This window comes from Benincasa hispida, chromosome 2, assembly GCF_009727055.1.
Source record: "Benincasa hispida cultivar B227 chromosome 2, ASM972705v1, whole genome shotgun sequence".
NCBI classification, from domain to species: domain Eukaryota; kingdom Viridiplantae; phylum Streptophyta; class Magnoliopsida; order Cucurbitales; family Cucurbitaceae; genus Benincasa; species Benincasa hispida.
This window is the reverse complement of record NC_052350.1, coordinates 23,486,408-23,500,087: the sequence shown is the minus strand read 5'-3', so window position 1 is coordinate 23,500,087 and position 13,680 is coordinate 23,486,408. Positions and strand designations below refer to the sequence as shown.

The following is a 13,680-nucleotide window of genomic DNA, read 5'->3' as shown; positions in this document are numbered from 1 at the left end:
ATTTTTAGGCCATACTAAGAAGGCCCAGAAAAGGAATGGAAATTTTGAACAAATTTCTTTGAAATTATTTAAAAAATTATTTTTTCTTTAAAAAAAAACTTAATAAATAAACAAAGAATAATGGTATGGTTTTTATGCCAAGTTGCCAACAAACAACCCAAGAATAGCTTGTTGAGTTGGGAATTACCTGTTACTCCTTGTTGAAAGCAAGCACTATGAAGGTTTTTTTAAAAAAAATTAAAAAAATTGACGATGTGATAAATTGTAAAAATCATTCCTAGCGTACAGTGGTAGTTGCAATTATACCCTCAAATTTTCGATTGTAAAAATTGAGCTCTCAAACTTATACATGTTTAAAATTGGATCCTCAAACTTATAATAGTTGTAGAAATTGTAACAATTGTATAAGTTTGAGAGTTCAACTTTTATCATTTGTGATCCAATTTTTACTACTAATTGTAACTTTGAGGGTCTAATTTCAACACTCTTAAATTTGAGGTCTAATTTTTACAATTGAAAGTTTGGGGGTGTAATTTTAAATATCACCATACTTCAAAGGTAGTTTCTGCAATTTACCCTTTTATTTATTTTTTAATTTTTATTTTGGGTTTTAATTAAGTTATTAATGAAGGTGGATTAAGTTAAAATTGGAGAGAAAATTGAAAATTATATACGATTGAGATGTGGGGGAAAATGGAACCTTGAGATAATTGTTGTATAATCAAATCCATTAGGCAAATCATATACCAAACATTTAGGCAAATATTTAATAGTTTGGTGGATTTGGTCACCATTTCATTACCCCACTTCTAAAAATGATTAATATATAGGCAATTTTTTTTTTCTATTCACAAGAGAGAGTTCTTTCAAATTATTTTCCTTTTAGATTTTAATTTTCACAATTAAAACCAAACAAATAAGAAAACCACCCACCATAATTAATGATGATAAGGGTTGTGCAAAATTCATCTCAAGTAATTGTTATCATTTAGATGCTCATAAATTAACATAAAAGGATAAATTAGACTAATTCAAATTTACAAATTCTTGTTCCCAAGATTTTCCTATAAGGAATGAACAATCTAGTTGAATTTTAATTTAGGACACTTCTTAAATAAAGATTTTATTTTATTTTTATTTCTGTTTTATCTATAAATGAAGATATTATCATCATCTTAGATCAGGGCTATAAATATGCTTAATATCAATTTTGGTTGCACTTTATTGCTTTTATTTACGTTTCAAGTTCTAATCTTAATTGATAAAATATATCTTAACCACTTGAATTATGTTCAAATTGACAATTATAAATAAATTTAATTTTTGTATAAACAACTCAATCGATAAAAAAACTAATTTAAATATTGTTCAATTGGTAAAAGCATATACCTTTGACCAAATGGTCAAAAGTTTAAATAAAATTTAATTAAAAAGAAAACTCAATAGATGAAAATTAGTAAGTGATTAAAGTACTCAACAATGTTAATGTTGGATGATGTGATATTAAATTTGTTTCACCGTATTAGTTTAAGTTTTTGGGTCAAATCAACAATCTTAAATGGTATTCAAATAGGTGATTAAGTGAGATTTTGTATTCAAATCTCTGCAATGTTATTTCTTCTCCAATTAATATTGATTTCGACTTGTTGAGTCCTCTTCATACTTCAAGCCCATAAGTGAGGAGGAGTGTTGGATGAAATGATATTAAATTTGTATTCACCCACTCGCTTAAGTTTTTAAGTCAATAAGTGATATTAGATACTATCGCCAAAAAATATAAAGTATGCATTTGTCGAGACATATTGTCAGCAATTGACCTCTAAGACAGGATTTTAACATATCTTCTCTCGATGCTACATAACTTCTCATAACACTATAAAAAAAATTAAACTTTGTTCCAACATGACAAAATTTATCATCGAAAAAACTTAGAAGTGCATTTCTCTCGACATATTAAAATCTCTATAACATTGTATTTGGTTATGTAAAAGACACACCTCTAAATTAAATCTAAATAGTTGCTTATAAGAGAGTAATATATGATCCAAAATTGGAATATTCTTAGACTTCAATCACAAGGCTTAACATGTTGGCTCTTCTGAATGACTCCCTAACTTTCATGCTCACATCATTAACTTTGATGTCCAAAACTAGAAAGAGAAACAAGAGAAAGCTTTTACAGAGAGAATATTATAGTTAGATAGTTACAAGTTCTCTTATCTTTTTTTTCCCTTTTTCTATATTCTTAAAAGATTTGTCTTTGTCTTTCTCTGAGAAGATTATGTCTAAAATATGCACACTGTATGACAGTAAGTGAAGAACTTTTACTGTTCAATTGCTTTATTTTATTCTTCCTTTTTTCAAAAAAATTATGTCCATAGATCCTTCAATAAAAGAGCCAGGAACTGTTCTCTAAATTTATTTAATATGTGCTTGTATTGTATAGATGAATAGATAGATTAGAATATATTTGATCTTCGTGGAGCTATTTTTAAAAGCTAGTATGAATTAGATTTTAAGAACAATGTGAAGAAATGTACGATATGAATCGTTTAGAGCATCAAATTATTATTTATATTTTATTTAATAATTTTAATGTAATTTTAGTATTTTTCAATTTTATCATTTTTATGACGTATGAAGTAAGGGTATTTAAGGGTATTTTTGTCATTTTGCTATGTTACGTTGGAGTTTTTATTGGGAGGCGATTTAAAGCCTTGCTATTAGGTTGTTTGATAGTGTATGGTGAATTGAATTCTGACCTTAGTGCTTTCTCTTTCAAGCTGAGCTTCTTGAATTTTGTAATTCAAGTACTGAGTTGCATACAAGAACATTCAAGTGAGATTGATCATCTTATTTTGTGGAGTGTTTGCATCTTGGGTCAAAAAAACTCATTCTTTGTCTCAAGATATTTGATTTTTAAGGCAATCCTTGTCTAGCCCCGTTTTCGTATCAATGTGTACTTTAAAACGTGATTGTACTTGATTCATTCACAATCAGATTTATTGCATTCTTCTACGATCACTTTTTTTGCGTCCTATCTTTTTATACATTTTTTTTAATCAAGAATTTGTTAATGAAAAGATGAAGCGTCTAAATACAAGAAAAAAAAAAGAAGAAGAAATTGAGTGAAGCAAGTGGTTGTGTGATGTAGAGGTTGAGTAGGGTGAAAGGTTTGGGAGGTTCAATGGAAAGAAAAGAAAAAGGCAAAATAAGGGTTGTTGAGAGGAGAAGGCAAAGTTTGGAGATTTGGCTTTAAAGCTTCAAATAACCTTAGAATACAAGTTAAATAATATTTCTCTCCCTCTACCAATTCATAATCCATATTTAATCCACATTTTTCCTCTTTTACTGACAAATATTCTCCTAGTTCTGTTATAAATATTCCCATCAATTTCCTTTATATGCCTTTTAACACCTTTCTTTTTTTGTGGTTGTAAATAATAAGATGTGTACAATTTATTATCATTTCATTTTTAAGAAATGACAAAGTACATTATAGTGAATAAAGGCTTAAAATGTTTGGAGACAGGTTTGTAAGCTCTTAAATTCTCGTCTCTGAATGAAAAGTGTTAGGAAGTTACTTAGTCTTTAGAAAACCATTCCAAACATGCTTGTGACTAAGAAATCAAAAAACTATGTTTTTTTCATCTTTATAAAGCAGACTTTGTTGCTTTGCGGAAACCGCAGAATCGAACACAGGTTCAAAGGTACAAAATTGAAAAGTACAATTTTATTTCAACTACCATTTACTTTGTTGAGTGAAGAAAGCAGCATTGAGTTACATTATAGAAATTTGCTCAAAATTTACCTGGTTGAACAAACCCAAAGGATTAAAGCACAAAGAAAAAGAGTAAGAGGGATTATGTGAACAGCATTTTCTCCTGGAGATTTAAAGCGTGACCCCATTTCTTTCTTGGAGGCATTATTACTCTTAAACATTGGCAAAACACCAGAAGCTTCATTCTTCAATGGTGGGGAGCTTATAGAATCTGGCAGCAAGTCAACTGAGAATTCGTCGAAGCTCCGAGAAGTGCTTGAAGACCTATGCATTCTGAAGGAGAAGCACTCTCATGGGGTAAAAGAAAGAAGAAAGGAACGGCAGATCTTATACACAAAAGATGGTATGTATGAAATGAAAGCCTGAAATTAAGGAGAATCAGGCTTTGCTTTAGCAGTAAAAAATGGTTTGGGATAAGAGATTTCAAATCCCAAGAGTTGACAAATCTGAGGATTTAAGAATTCTGAATGATGAATAATGCTAGGTGGGTTGGGATAGCTTCATTAAAAAAAGAAACTTAAAGAGCAACTAAAGGCAAGACCATGGGCTTTTTCATGTGACGGGAAAATGTATGTAAAAGGAGTAACAAATTTGTTTAATCCAGTGCATGAAGAATGCTTACTCAGACGGATATTCTCTCTAGATTATCTTGTTTATAGAATCAGAATAATTCAACAAGGATTTGGACAACTTCAAGAAGCATCCTCGGCCACGACTTGAAGTTCCTGCACATTACATACAATCAATCCAATTAAAGGAGTTTAAAGTTGCTTGAGGTCTTCATTTCAAAGAACCAATATAATCTGAAATCAATAATGGAGAAGGACAAGAAAACCAGCAACCATGGACACCCTGTTTTTGGACTGGCAAAATCCATGAGATAACCCGAGAGTGAGACCGACCTACGTCGAGGATGAAACTAGGAACAAATTGTTCCTTGAAGAACAAAATAATATAATTCAAAATTACACTAATTTTCATCAAAGAATTGCATGGACAACAGTTACCCTTCTATCTTCATATCCCCCCATTAACAGGCACATCAATGCCTTGTGTATAAGAATGTTTTACACACCAAATATTATAATTTCAAGACGCAACCCTTGCCATTTCCATGTGCAAATGATCAAGTCTTATAGCAGAAAAGTACAATACTAGTTGTCCAAAAGAAAAGTCTTCTCGGAGTCGCTAGTAATCTGATCAGAGTCAAAATTCAAGTGCTGCCTCCTTTGTCTACTTCCCACCCTCTTCCAAAAAAGCAGCCGGCAGCTTGCCACCTATAAATCGGAACCTGTACACAATTAGCAACATGGCAACCGAATAAATCACAATAATATTTATCGATGGACCGAGTTTTGAGATCATACACGCTAGATAGCATTATAAGTAGTGGTGAATATCAGCATGGTATTGGAAATTAAATCAAGATATAAGCGAGAGACATTATCTTAGTTCATCCATTCAGATGATTTACAAAAAAGGGAAAAGGGAATACCATTGAAACCAGATGTCCACAACTCCATACATGGTCAACAACATTTTTTTTATGTGCCAATCTTTTAAGTTTTAATTAGTAAAAAGTGAATCGATCTTGAAGTAAGGGGAAAATTACTATCTAGAATTTCTAGATACTATAATTCACAATGAAAGGAAATATAGTAGAATAGGTTAAAAAACAAACAAACAAACCAGCCACCAAATAGAATAGCATAACTAAAACGAACCCAATTGGAGTCTTCATTTCCTACTTGAATTTTAATTTAATATGAATTTAATCTAAGAAGCACAAACACTTTAGTTTAACTAGTATGTCTATGTCCAACACTTGTTAGTGCAATAAATGTTATAGACAATAATTGTACTAAGTACGTCCAGCATTTGTTTAACATACACCAAACATTGATCAAGTATATTAGTAAATAGACACATATAAAATAAAAAATAATAAATTTGAGAGCAAAATACATCAACCTAATTTTTTAAGCAAATAAATGCATAATTCATTGTCTTTGAATTTCCTTCTACCTTCTGATATGAAAATGAGGTAAATTTTAATGAACGTGTCTTTGTCATGTCCATGTTCTAGATTTTTTTAAAAAAATGAAATATCGCGGTGTCAGTGTTGTATCCATTCTTAGATTTTTTATGTAGGGGCATTTCAGGCAATTTGGGAATATTTTGTAATTTCCATTTGTACTAATTTGCAATTTTAATTTGTTTTCTTTTTAGTTGAGGTATGAAAAGACCCTTCCCCTTTGGGTCTATTTAAAGGGGTTTTAGGATTAGAATTAGCTAGGTAGTTAGGTGTGAAACAACCTTCTTTTTGGGTCTATTTAAAGGGATCATTGCCTATACTTCAAGATTTTCTCCAAGATTTGAGTCTACACCAAAACCAGTATTAGAGCAGCCACGAAGTTGGGCCTGATGACTGGAAAAATTCCAGCAAAAACATTGATTCTTCCCTTCCCATTGATGCGGAAGCATCCAATCCCCAACCCATGGACCACCATGTGAACCAAGTTGAAGACGCCATAGGAACCCTGATCAACAACTTCAATGTGATGCAGACTTCCATGGCCAAGATACAGCAGACCTTAAACTCTCTTATAAAGGAAAACAGCAAATCAAACAAGGCCAAAGCCAAGATTCAAGAAGTCAAGAAAGCAGAGCAGTTCTACACCAAACTGAGACTAGGGGACCTCAATTGCACAAAAAATTCAGAGGTAACCACCAAAAAAGAACTTTCTGTGGACAAAACTGTGTTTCTCAAAATTTCGGCCCTCCAAGAATTCAAGAACATCCAAGAATCCTTCCAAGATTCATGCCACTAAGAGGGATCGGCCAAAGGAGACCACAACATAGGCCTCATCAACAACCCATACTAACGCCACAGAGCCTTTTAGGGTTTAATACTAATTCCTCGGAAGATGACACACAAAATAGGGAGAACATGCCAGTCGGTCAGCCTAGCCTTATAGACAGAGGTTCAACTACAACAACCAAGACCTCTAAGATTTCCCCAGGAGGAATCTATTGGCCTGAGTATAGGGGAATGCAAAGGAGACAAGATTCTGAATACAAAATGAAGATTGACCTCCCTATTTATAATGGATGAATGAATATTGAAGTTTTTCTTGATTGGGTGAAGGAAGTAGAAAGTTTTTTTTACTACATAGGCAACCCCGATGATCAAAAGGTAAAACTTGTGTCCTTTAAACTAAAAAGTGGGGCACAAGCAAGTAGGAAAATGTATGGAAAACCTCCAATCCAAAGCTGGCCAAAAATGCTTAAACTCATGAAGAAGAGATTCCTTCCACTTAACTATGAAAGATTGTTGTACAGCCAATTCCAACATTGCAAACATGGGTCAAGAAGCATTGAAGAGTATACAGAAGAATTCCAAACAAATGGTGGTCAAAAAAACCAACCTTGCATTCAAACACAAGTCCCGTCACAACAAACTTTCCTTCAAGCAAAGCAAATGACAACCTTCCACAACAAGACAGGGATGCAAAGAGGAGTATTTCTAATCTTCCAAATAAGAATTCCAATCCCTATAACAGACCTAAGCTTGATAAATGTTTTAGGTGTGGACAAATGGGACAACTATCAAATGACTGTCCAAAAAGAAGCCTGACAATCCAAGAAATACATTCGGAGGAAGAATATGAGCTAGAAGAAGAAGAGGATGTCGTAGCTCGAACAAACCCGAATGTTGGAGATGAACTCTCTTGTGTTATCCAAAGAATACTTCTAACCTCAACAACCCCGAGCAACCCTCAAAGACACTCATTATTTCGAACAAAGTGCACCATACGAGGTAAAGTGTGCACAGTTTTCGTCGATAATGGCAGCAGTGAGAACATGGTTTCAAAAGAGCTAGTTCATGCTTTGCAACTTAAGATTGATCCACATCCACATTCATATTAGGTTGGATGGATTAAAAGATGCGGTGAAAGAGTGATTAATGAAATATGCACAATGGCTTTGTCCATTGGTGCCCACTACAAAGATCAAATCATATGTGATGTTATAGAAATGGATGCTTGTCATCTAGTTCTTGGCCAACCATGGCAATACGACATAAAGGCCATCCACATATGCCATGAAAATTGTTGGAAGTAGGGGTTTTTTACCCTAGGGGTATTTTTGTCTTTTTACAATACCTTAGGGTTCTCTACTTTTCTATTTATATGTGTAGCCTCCTTATATCATTTCTATCAATTCTAATAAGAAATCTCTATATCGTGGTTTTTTCTCCCTGTTCTACGGTTTTCCACATAAACCTATGCGTACCTTTTTTCCCATTTCTCTCTCTTTTAATCAAAAATACATATGAGTTTGATTGGTTAGGCAAGAAGGTTATTCTATTACCCCTCCAAGATCTTACAACAACCTCCTCTTCCACTTTAGGAAGAGGGCAGCCTATTTTCCATTTTGTCCACAAAAAAGCCTCTAGAAATAGCACCCATTTTACTTTAGCCTTAATGGTTAAAGACCTCTCCATTGCCCCCCTTTTACCAAATCCTATAGGCTGCCGGGTTGAAAATCTCCTTACCAATTTTCCAAACCTCATCAAAATTTCAAAGGGCTTACCTCCATTAAGGGACATTCAACACATCATTGATTTTATACCCGGTGCCTCACTTCCACATCTTCCCCATTACAAAATGAACCCATTCGAGTACAAAGCACGTCATGAAATTATCGAAGACCTCCTCAAAAAACAACATATCTAACCTAGCCTAAGCTCCTGTGCTGTCCCTCTCTATTAGCCCCAAAAAAGGATGGTAGTTGGAGCCTATGTATTGATAGTCGAGCTATAAATAAAATCACTATCAAATACAGATTTCCCCTCCACATAATAGGTGATCTCCTAGACCAATTAGCAGGTGCTCAAATCTTTATCAAAATAGATCTCCATAGTGGCTATCACCAAATTCGAATTAAGCCTGGGGTGAATGAAAAACTGCATTCAAAACCAACGAAGGCCTCTTTGAATGGTTAGTTATGCCATTTGGGTTATCAAACGCACCTAACACATTCATGAGACTCATGAATCAAATATTCCTACCATTCTTAAATAAGTTTCTAGTTATTTACTTTCACGACATCTTAATTTACAACAAGAGCTCAGAGGATCACTTATCACACTTACAAGATGTCTTCTATACTCTTGACACTCATCAATTAGTCATTAATCTAAAGAAATGTGCTTTTTCTTAACTAAAAAAATTATTTCCATGGTTTTCTCATTAGCTCAAAAGGATTTCAAGCCGATCCTTTCAAGGTTGAAGCTATAAAGAATTGGCCAATACCATCCACAGTCGAGGAGCAACCTAGAGATAGATTACATAATGGAAAGAATTCAAAAGATACATAAAGAAGTTTTGAAGAACCTAACAACTGCCAATACAAGATATAAGGACAAAGCTAATATTCACTGAAGGAAACAAACTTTTCAACCTGGAGATCTAGTCATGGTGTACATCAAAAAATCAAGACTACCAACTGGAAGTTTTTCCAAATTAACCAACAAAAAGTTCAGCCCATTCACAATACTAGAAAAATTTGGAGAAAATGCCTTCCAAATAGATCTACCTACATCTATGAACATTAGCAACACATTCCACGTTGCTGATATTTTTCCCTGCTACGCACCTAATGAGTTTCAACTTTCATCTTAAACTAGAGGACGAGTTTAATTCTCAGGGGGTCGAATTGATGTAGGGGCATTTCGGACAATTTGGAAATATTCTGTAATTTCCATTTGTATTAATTTGCAATATTAATTTGTTTTCTTTTTAGTTTAGGTGTGAAAACACCCTTCCCCTTTGGGTCTATTTAAAGGGGTTTTAAGATTAGAATTAGTTAGGTAGCTAGGTGTAAAACAAACTCTTTCCCTTTAGGTCTATTTGAAGGGATCATTGACTACATTTCTCAAAAATCAATGATACTCTACTTCAAGATTTTCTGCCAGATTTGAGTCTACACCAATTTTAGCCTTCTAAACCACAAAAATGGAACCCGAAAATGTACTAAAAAAATGAAGTCCAAATGCTAGTCAAAACCTGGTTAAATTGACACCACGCACAATTTACAGAAAAGCAGGTTTATAATTTATCCGAAAGCATTGTTAGGTCAAATGGAATCAGAAAATTGATCAAATCACAAATGGCTTATACCGACCCATGTATTTACCACAAGAAAATAGTTTGTGTACATACCTCATCTACTACGTGTATATATATTCTTCCAGTTGCTGTAACTATTTCCATCTTCACTCGATGTAGAACTTATTTGTGAATGGTTGTTGATGCAGCTTGCCAGAAGGTTGGTTGATTTCACAGCCAAACTCAACCTCCATTAGCCGATGATTTTCTTTAGAGCGCTTCATAAAGAAGGAAACCTTCAATTCATCTCCTTCACTGACCCAAATGGGAGGATGCAAGAGGAAGACCTGCACAGTGAAGAAAACATAAAAGTGGAATAACAAAATTTCTTGGTGCAATCAAAAAAGCAATCAATCAATGGTGGATAAATAAAGTACTGGTTTACAGAGAATTTGCCATAGGCAGCGTAAATTATAAAAAGATAATGGCCCAAGGCAAGGATTCAATACTACAAATTCGTTGATTTTTTATACAGACCTGTTGACCCCAGTGTGTACCATTACCAACGCTGGGAGCAGTTGTCAGCTCAATCTCCAATTGAGCTGGATCCTCGTTTCTTCCCTAGTACACCCAAATTCAAAAAGTTATACAAACAATAGTAAAAGCCTCGAGCAAGCCAAAATTTTATGTTTCAAAAGGGAAATGGAAGTTCAACTTACTCGAAAATGGACATCAAACCATCCACCATATCCACAAAACCGCGTGTTCTCTGAGTTGATTGATGACAAAAAGCTTGATTTGACTTCAAGAATGTCATCAACAGTAGCAGTCAAACAATCAATATCCTTTATGATGGCTGCTGTCCCAATAACTTGTTGTGGATGAAGGTTGTTCCACAACGACGTCTATAAATATGAATAACACAATTTGTTAAAGAGTTACGAAAGCAAATCCCAAATCTATCAAAGTAATTAACGTATGTGATCGAGGGATAGCCCATTAACATTCAAATAGGAGAGAAAATAGAAGAAATTGTAGGCACCGATAGACGCAAACTACTGGGAAATCAAAGCAGCTTGCCTGGAAGGTGACACAGATACACTTAATGTGAGAGAAGGTTCTCAAGAAATTCAAACAGGGGCATAGGAACATCTTGCCAACATACAAAGAAGCCACAATTCAAAATAATAGATAAATGCACCCAAGGAACTTGTTGATAACCATTAAAAGATAAATTGCACATTCTCTTGGCACATGAAAATGAAAATAAACAGAAGTACTGTTGGAAAAACAATGAGGATCTGTCGATGATACATTTTACTAACCTATGTAAAATTTCTTGTCCTGTAAATCTAGACGAGCTTGATTATGAAACATAGTTTAATATCAACAGACCTATTTGTCTAAGAGACAAAATGAATCCTAGCAATTAGAAAAGTGTAAGGCAAAAAAAAAACAAAACAAAAAACAAAACAAAACCAAATCCAAGACTCACCTGAAGATAGTATTTTCTTTGCTCTTCAGAGAATGGTTTCGTTAAAACAGACATGTCAACTCCATAATCCATTTTGGTATCGGCAACAAAATTATACCAATCATCCATAGCTCCTTCATAATCATTCATTTTTTGATCTCCCAATTTAGACCTAATTGGTGCCACCCACATGCGTGCATGACTAGGATACCTGGATAGACCAATCTTTAATTTAGATGGTTTGTACAGTATGACAGACAAATCCTGTAATTCCCAAAGTCAATTTTTTTTTTTTTTAATCACAGAAACAGCTCATCCAATCTATCGATACATATGAATCAATGCATGCAACTATGTAATTTTACCATCAATTCATCTAAACTAGTCAGGAATGTGCTGCTATCTTGATCCATCATCAATGAGCAATAAATAATAAACCGTGTTACCAGGCTTCATATAATCTCCCAGCATGTATGCCCAGAATGGAAAGGGCCACTCAGCTGGCTAAGCACATTCCTATAGGTTATGAACTGCGTGACACCAAAAAAACCATGCAAATTTTTCTAGTAACGATATTCATCAAAAAGTTTCAGAAAGCATCCATTGGTTTAAACTTGCCTACACATCACTACAGTTATCTTCCACCAAAACCAACAGGGGGGAACCAATATCCATCTCTAATAGCAAGAACAACAACTTTTCAAATTTTTGCATGGATTTATAAATTCTACTGGCTGAGAATAATGGGAAGAAGATGATTATTTTAACCAACAAAAAAAAAATCTTCCTTGATGAACAAACAAAAAAAAAACAACAAAACAAAAGGATATCGAGGGGGGGAAATAATTACAAATTACTATAGGAAATAAAATCATCATATTTCCATCACTTACATCACCCCGGATGGCTTCAACCAGTGGTCACGTGCATAAATCACAGAGTCGAACATAGATTCCCGCAAGAGAAAATATCCCATCCACTCAGAGATAATGACATCAACTGATAATCAAAGAATAACCGAAGTTAGACACAAACCAAAGTACAGTACTTTGTTGCTCAAAGATTACTAGATTAGTACACTTGATAATAAAAGCTTCAAACGCACATCAGCATACTTCATTTTTACTATGTTTCACTGAAGAGAACAAAAAGTATCAAGTTTTATCCAACGCATTTTCGTTTTTTAGAAAAAGGAGGGAAAAAAACGATGTTGCTAACCTTTCTCTGGAAGGACAACATCCTCCATAGAACCCTCGATTACATCAATTACGTCCTGAAGGTTGTTAGCTTTAATGAGTGTACGGGCATGTTCCGACATCTTAGTTGCTTCCACTGCGTATACCTTCCTTGCACCCGCTTGTGCTGACCAAATAGCTAGGATCCCACTCCCGGTTCCCACATCTAATACGGTCTGCTCCAAGAAAAATAAGTAAAATCAATGAGAACAGAATTAGCTGAAGTTAAGCAACGTAAAGCAACTGAAGAATCGATTCTTTCTAGGGGTCCCATTGTTCCAGCAGTAGAAATAGGAAAAGAAAAGAGACGAACCTTTCCTTCAAAGTGATGCTTGTTCTTAAAGATGGCATTGAAGTAAGCGTCCATGCGAACTCGGTCACAGAGCATTTCCTTCTGGTGATAGAGAAAGGCGTAGGTGCAGAAATACTGAGCAAAATCGACGCCCTTATCGACCTGCAAGCCGCCATTGCTGCCGGCGCTCCGGTCCCCCACGACGCCGTTTGAGGAGCTTCCCATAGTACGGCGATCCGTTAACAAGCAGAAACCGAGGGAAAAGCGAGGACGAGATACCACAACGAAGAGGTTTCGAATTTAGGGCAGCGGACTACTTGGAGTTTCGATACTCTGTACTCGATAGTATATATGTCACCTCCTGGTTGCTAATAGAAATTTGCCACGTAAGCACTAGCTGATGTCATCAATATTTTGACTTCAGTTTCTAAACAAAAGAAAAGGTTCAAAGCTTACGCTTCGAAGTTGGAATTTTTTAAATTTGTATCTATTTTGTCTTGATTTTACAGAGTGTTTAAAGAATTTTTCACTTTATGACCTTCCCAAAAAACTATAATTACTATTTTAACCTATATACTTTATTAATTATTCTATTTTAATCTATGTATTTAAGAGAAAAATAAGAAAATTCTTATCGATAGAAAAATCTCAAAAATATTTATACTTTATAGTAAAAGTTTTAAAAACGCTTTGTATTTTTAGAAATTTTTGTTATAAAGTGAATATTTTTAGATATTTTTTATTTTTAAAAAGACCTCTTTGAAATATTTAATTTTAATCTATAT

General features: G+C 34.1%; 1 protein-coding gene across 2 annotated transcripts; it reads right to left on the bottom strand.

Moving 5' to 3' along the window:
• Nucleotides 1-4,690: 4,690 nt before the first annotated feature.
• Nucleotides 4,691-13,178, bottom strand: LOC120071762 (protein arginine N-methyltransferase PRMT10). 2 transcript variants are annotated; one of them, XM_039024138.1, is made up of 8 exons: nucleotides 12,917-13,178; nucleotides 12,587-12,779; nucleotides 12,262-12,367; nucleotides 11,390-11,579; nucleotides 10,614-10,799; nucleotides 10,432-10,515; nucleotides 10,009-10,241; nucleotides 4,691-5,072 (listed from the first exon to the last, which is right to left on the bottom strand). In XM_039024138.1, exons 1-7 carry the CDS (start codon nucleotides 13,118-13,120, stop codon nucleotides 10,062-10,064), a joined length of 1,143 nt encoding a protein of 380 aa, XP_038880066.1. In that variant the 5' UTR covers nucleotides 13,121-13,178; the 3' UTR covers nucleotides 4,691-5,072; nucleotides 10,009-10,061. The 2 variants fall into 2 exon arrangements, with proteins under 2 accessions (XP_038880066.1, XP_038880065.1); XM_039024137.1 differs by having other exon boundaries at nucleotides 4,691-5,058.
• Between the last annotated feature and the right edge of the window lie 502 nt (nucleotides 13,179-13,680).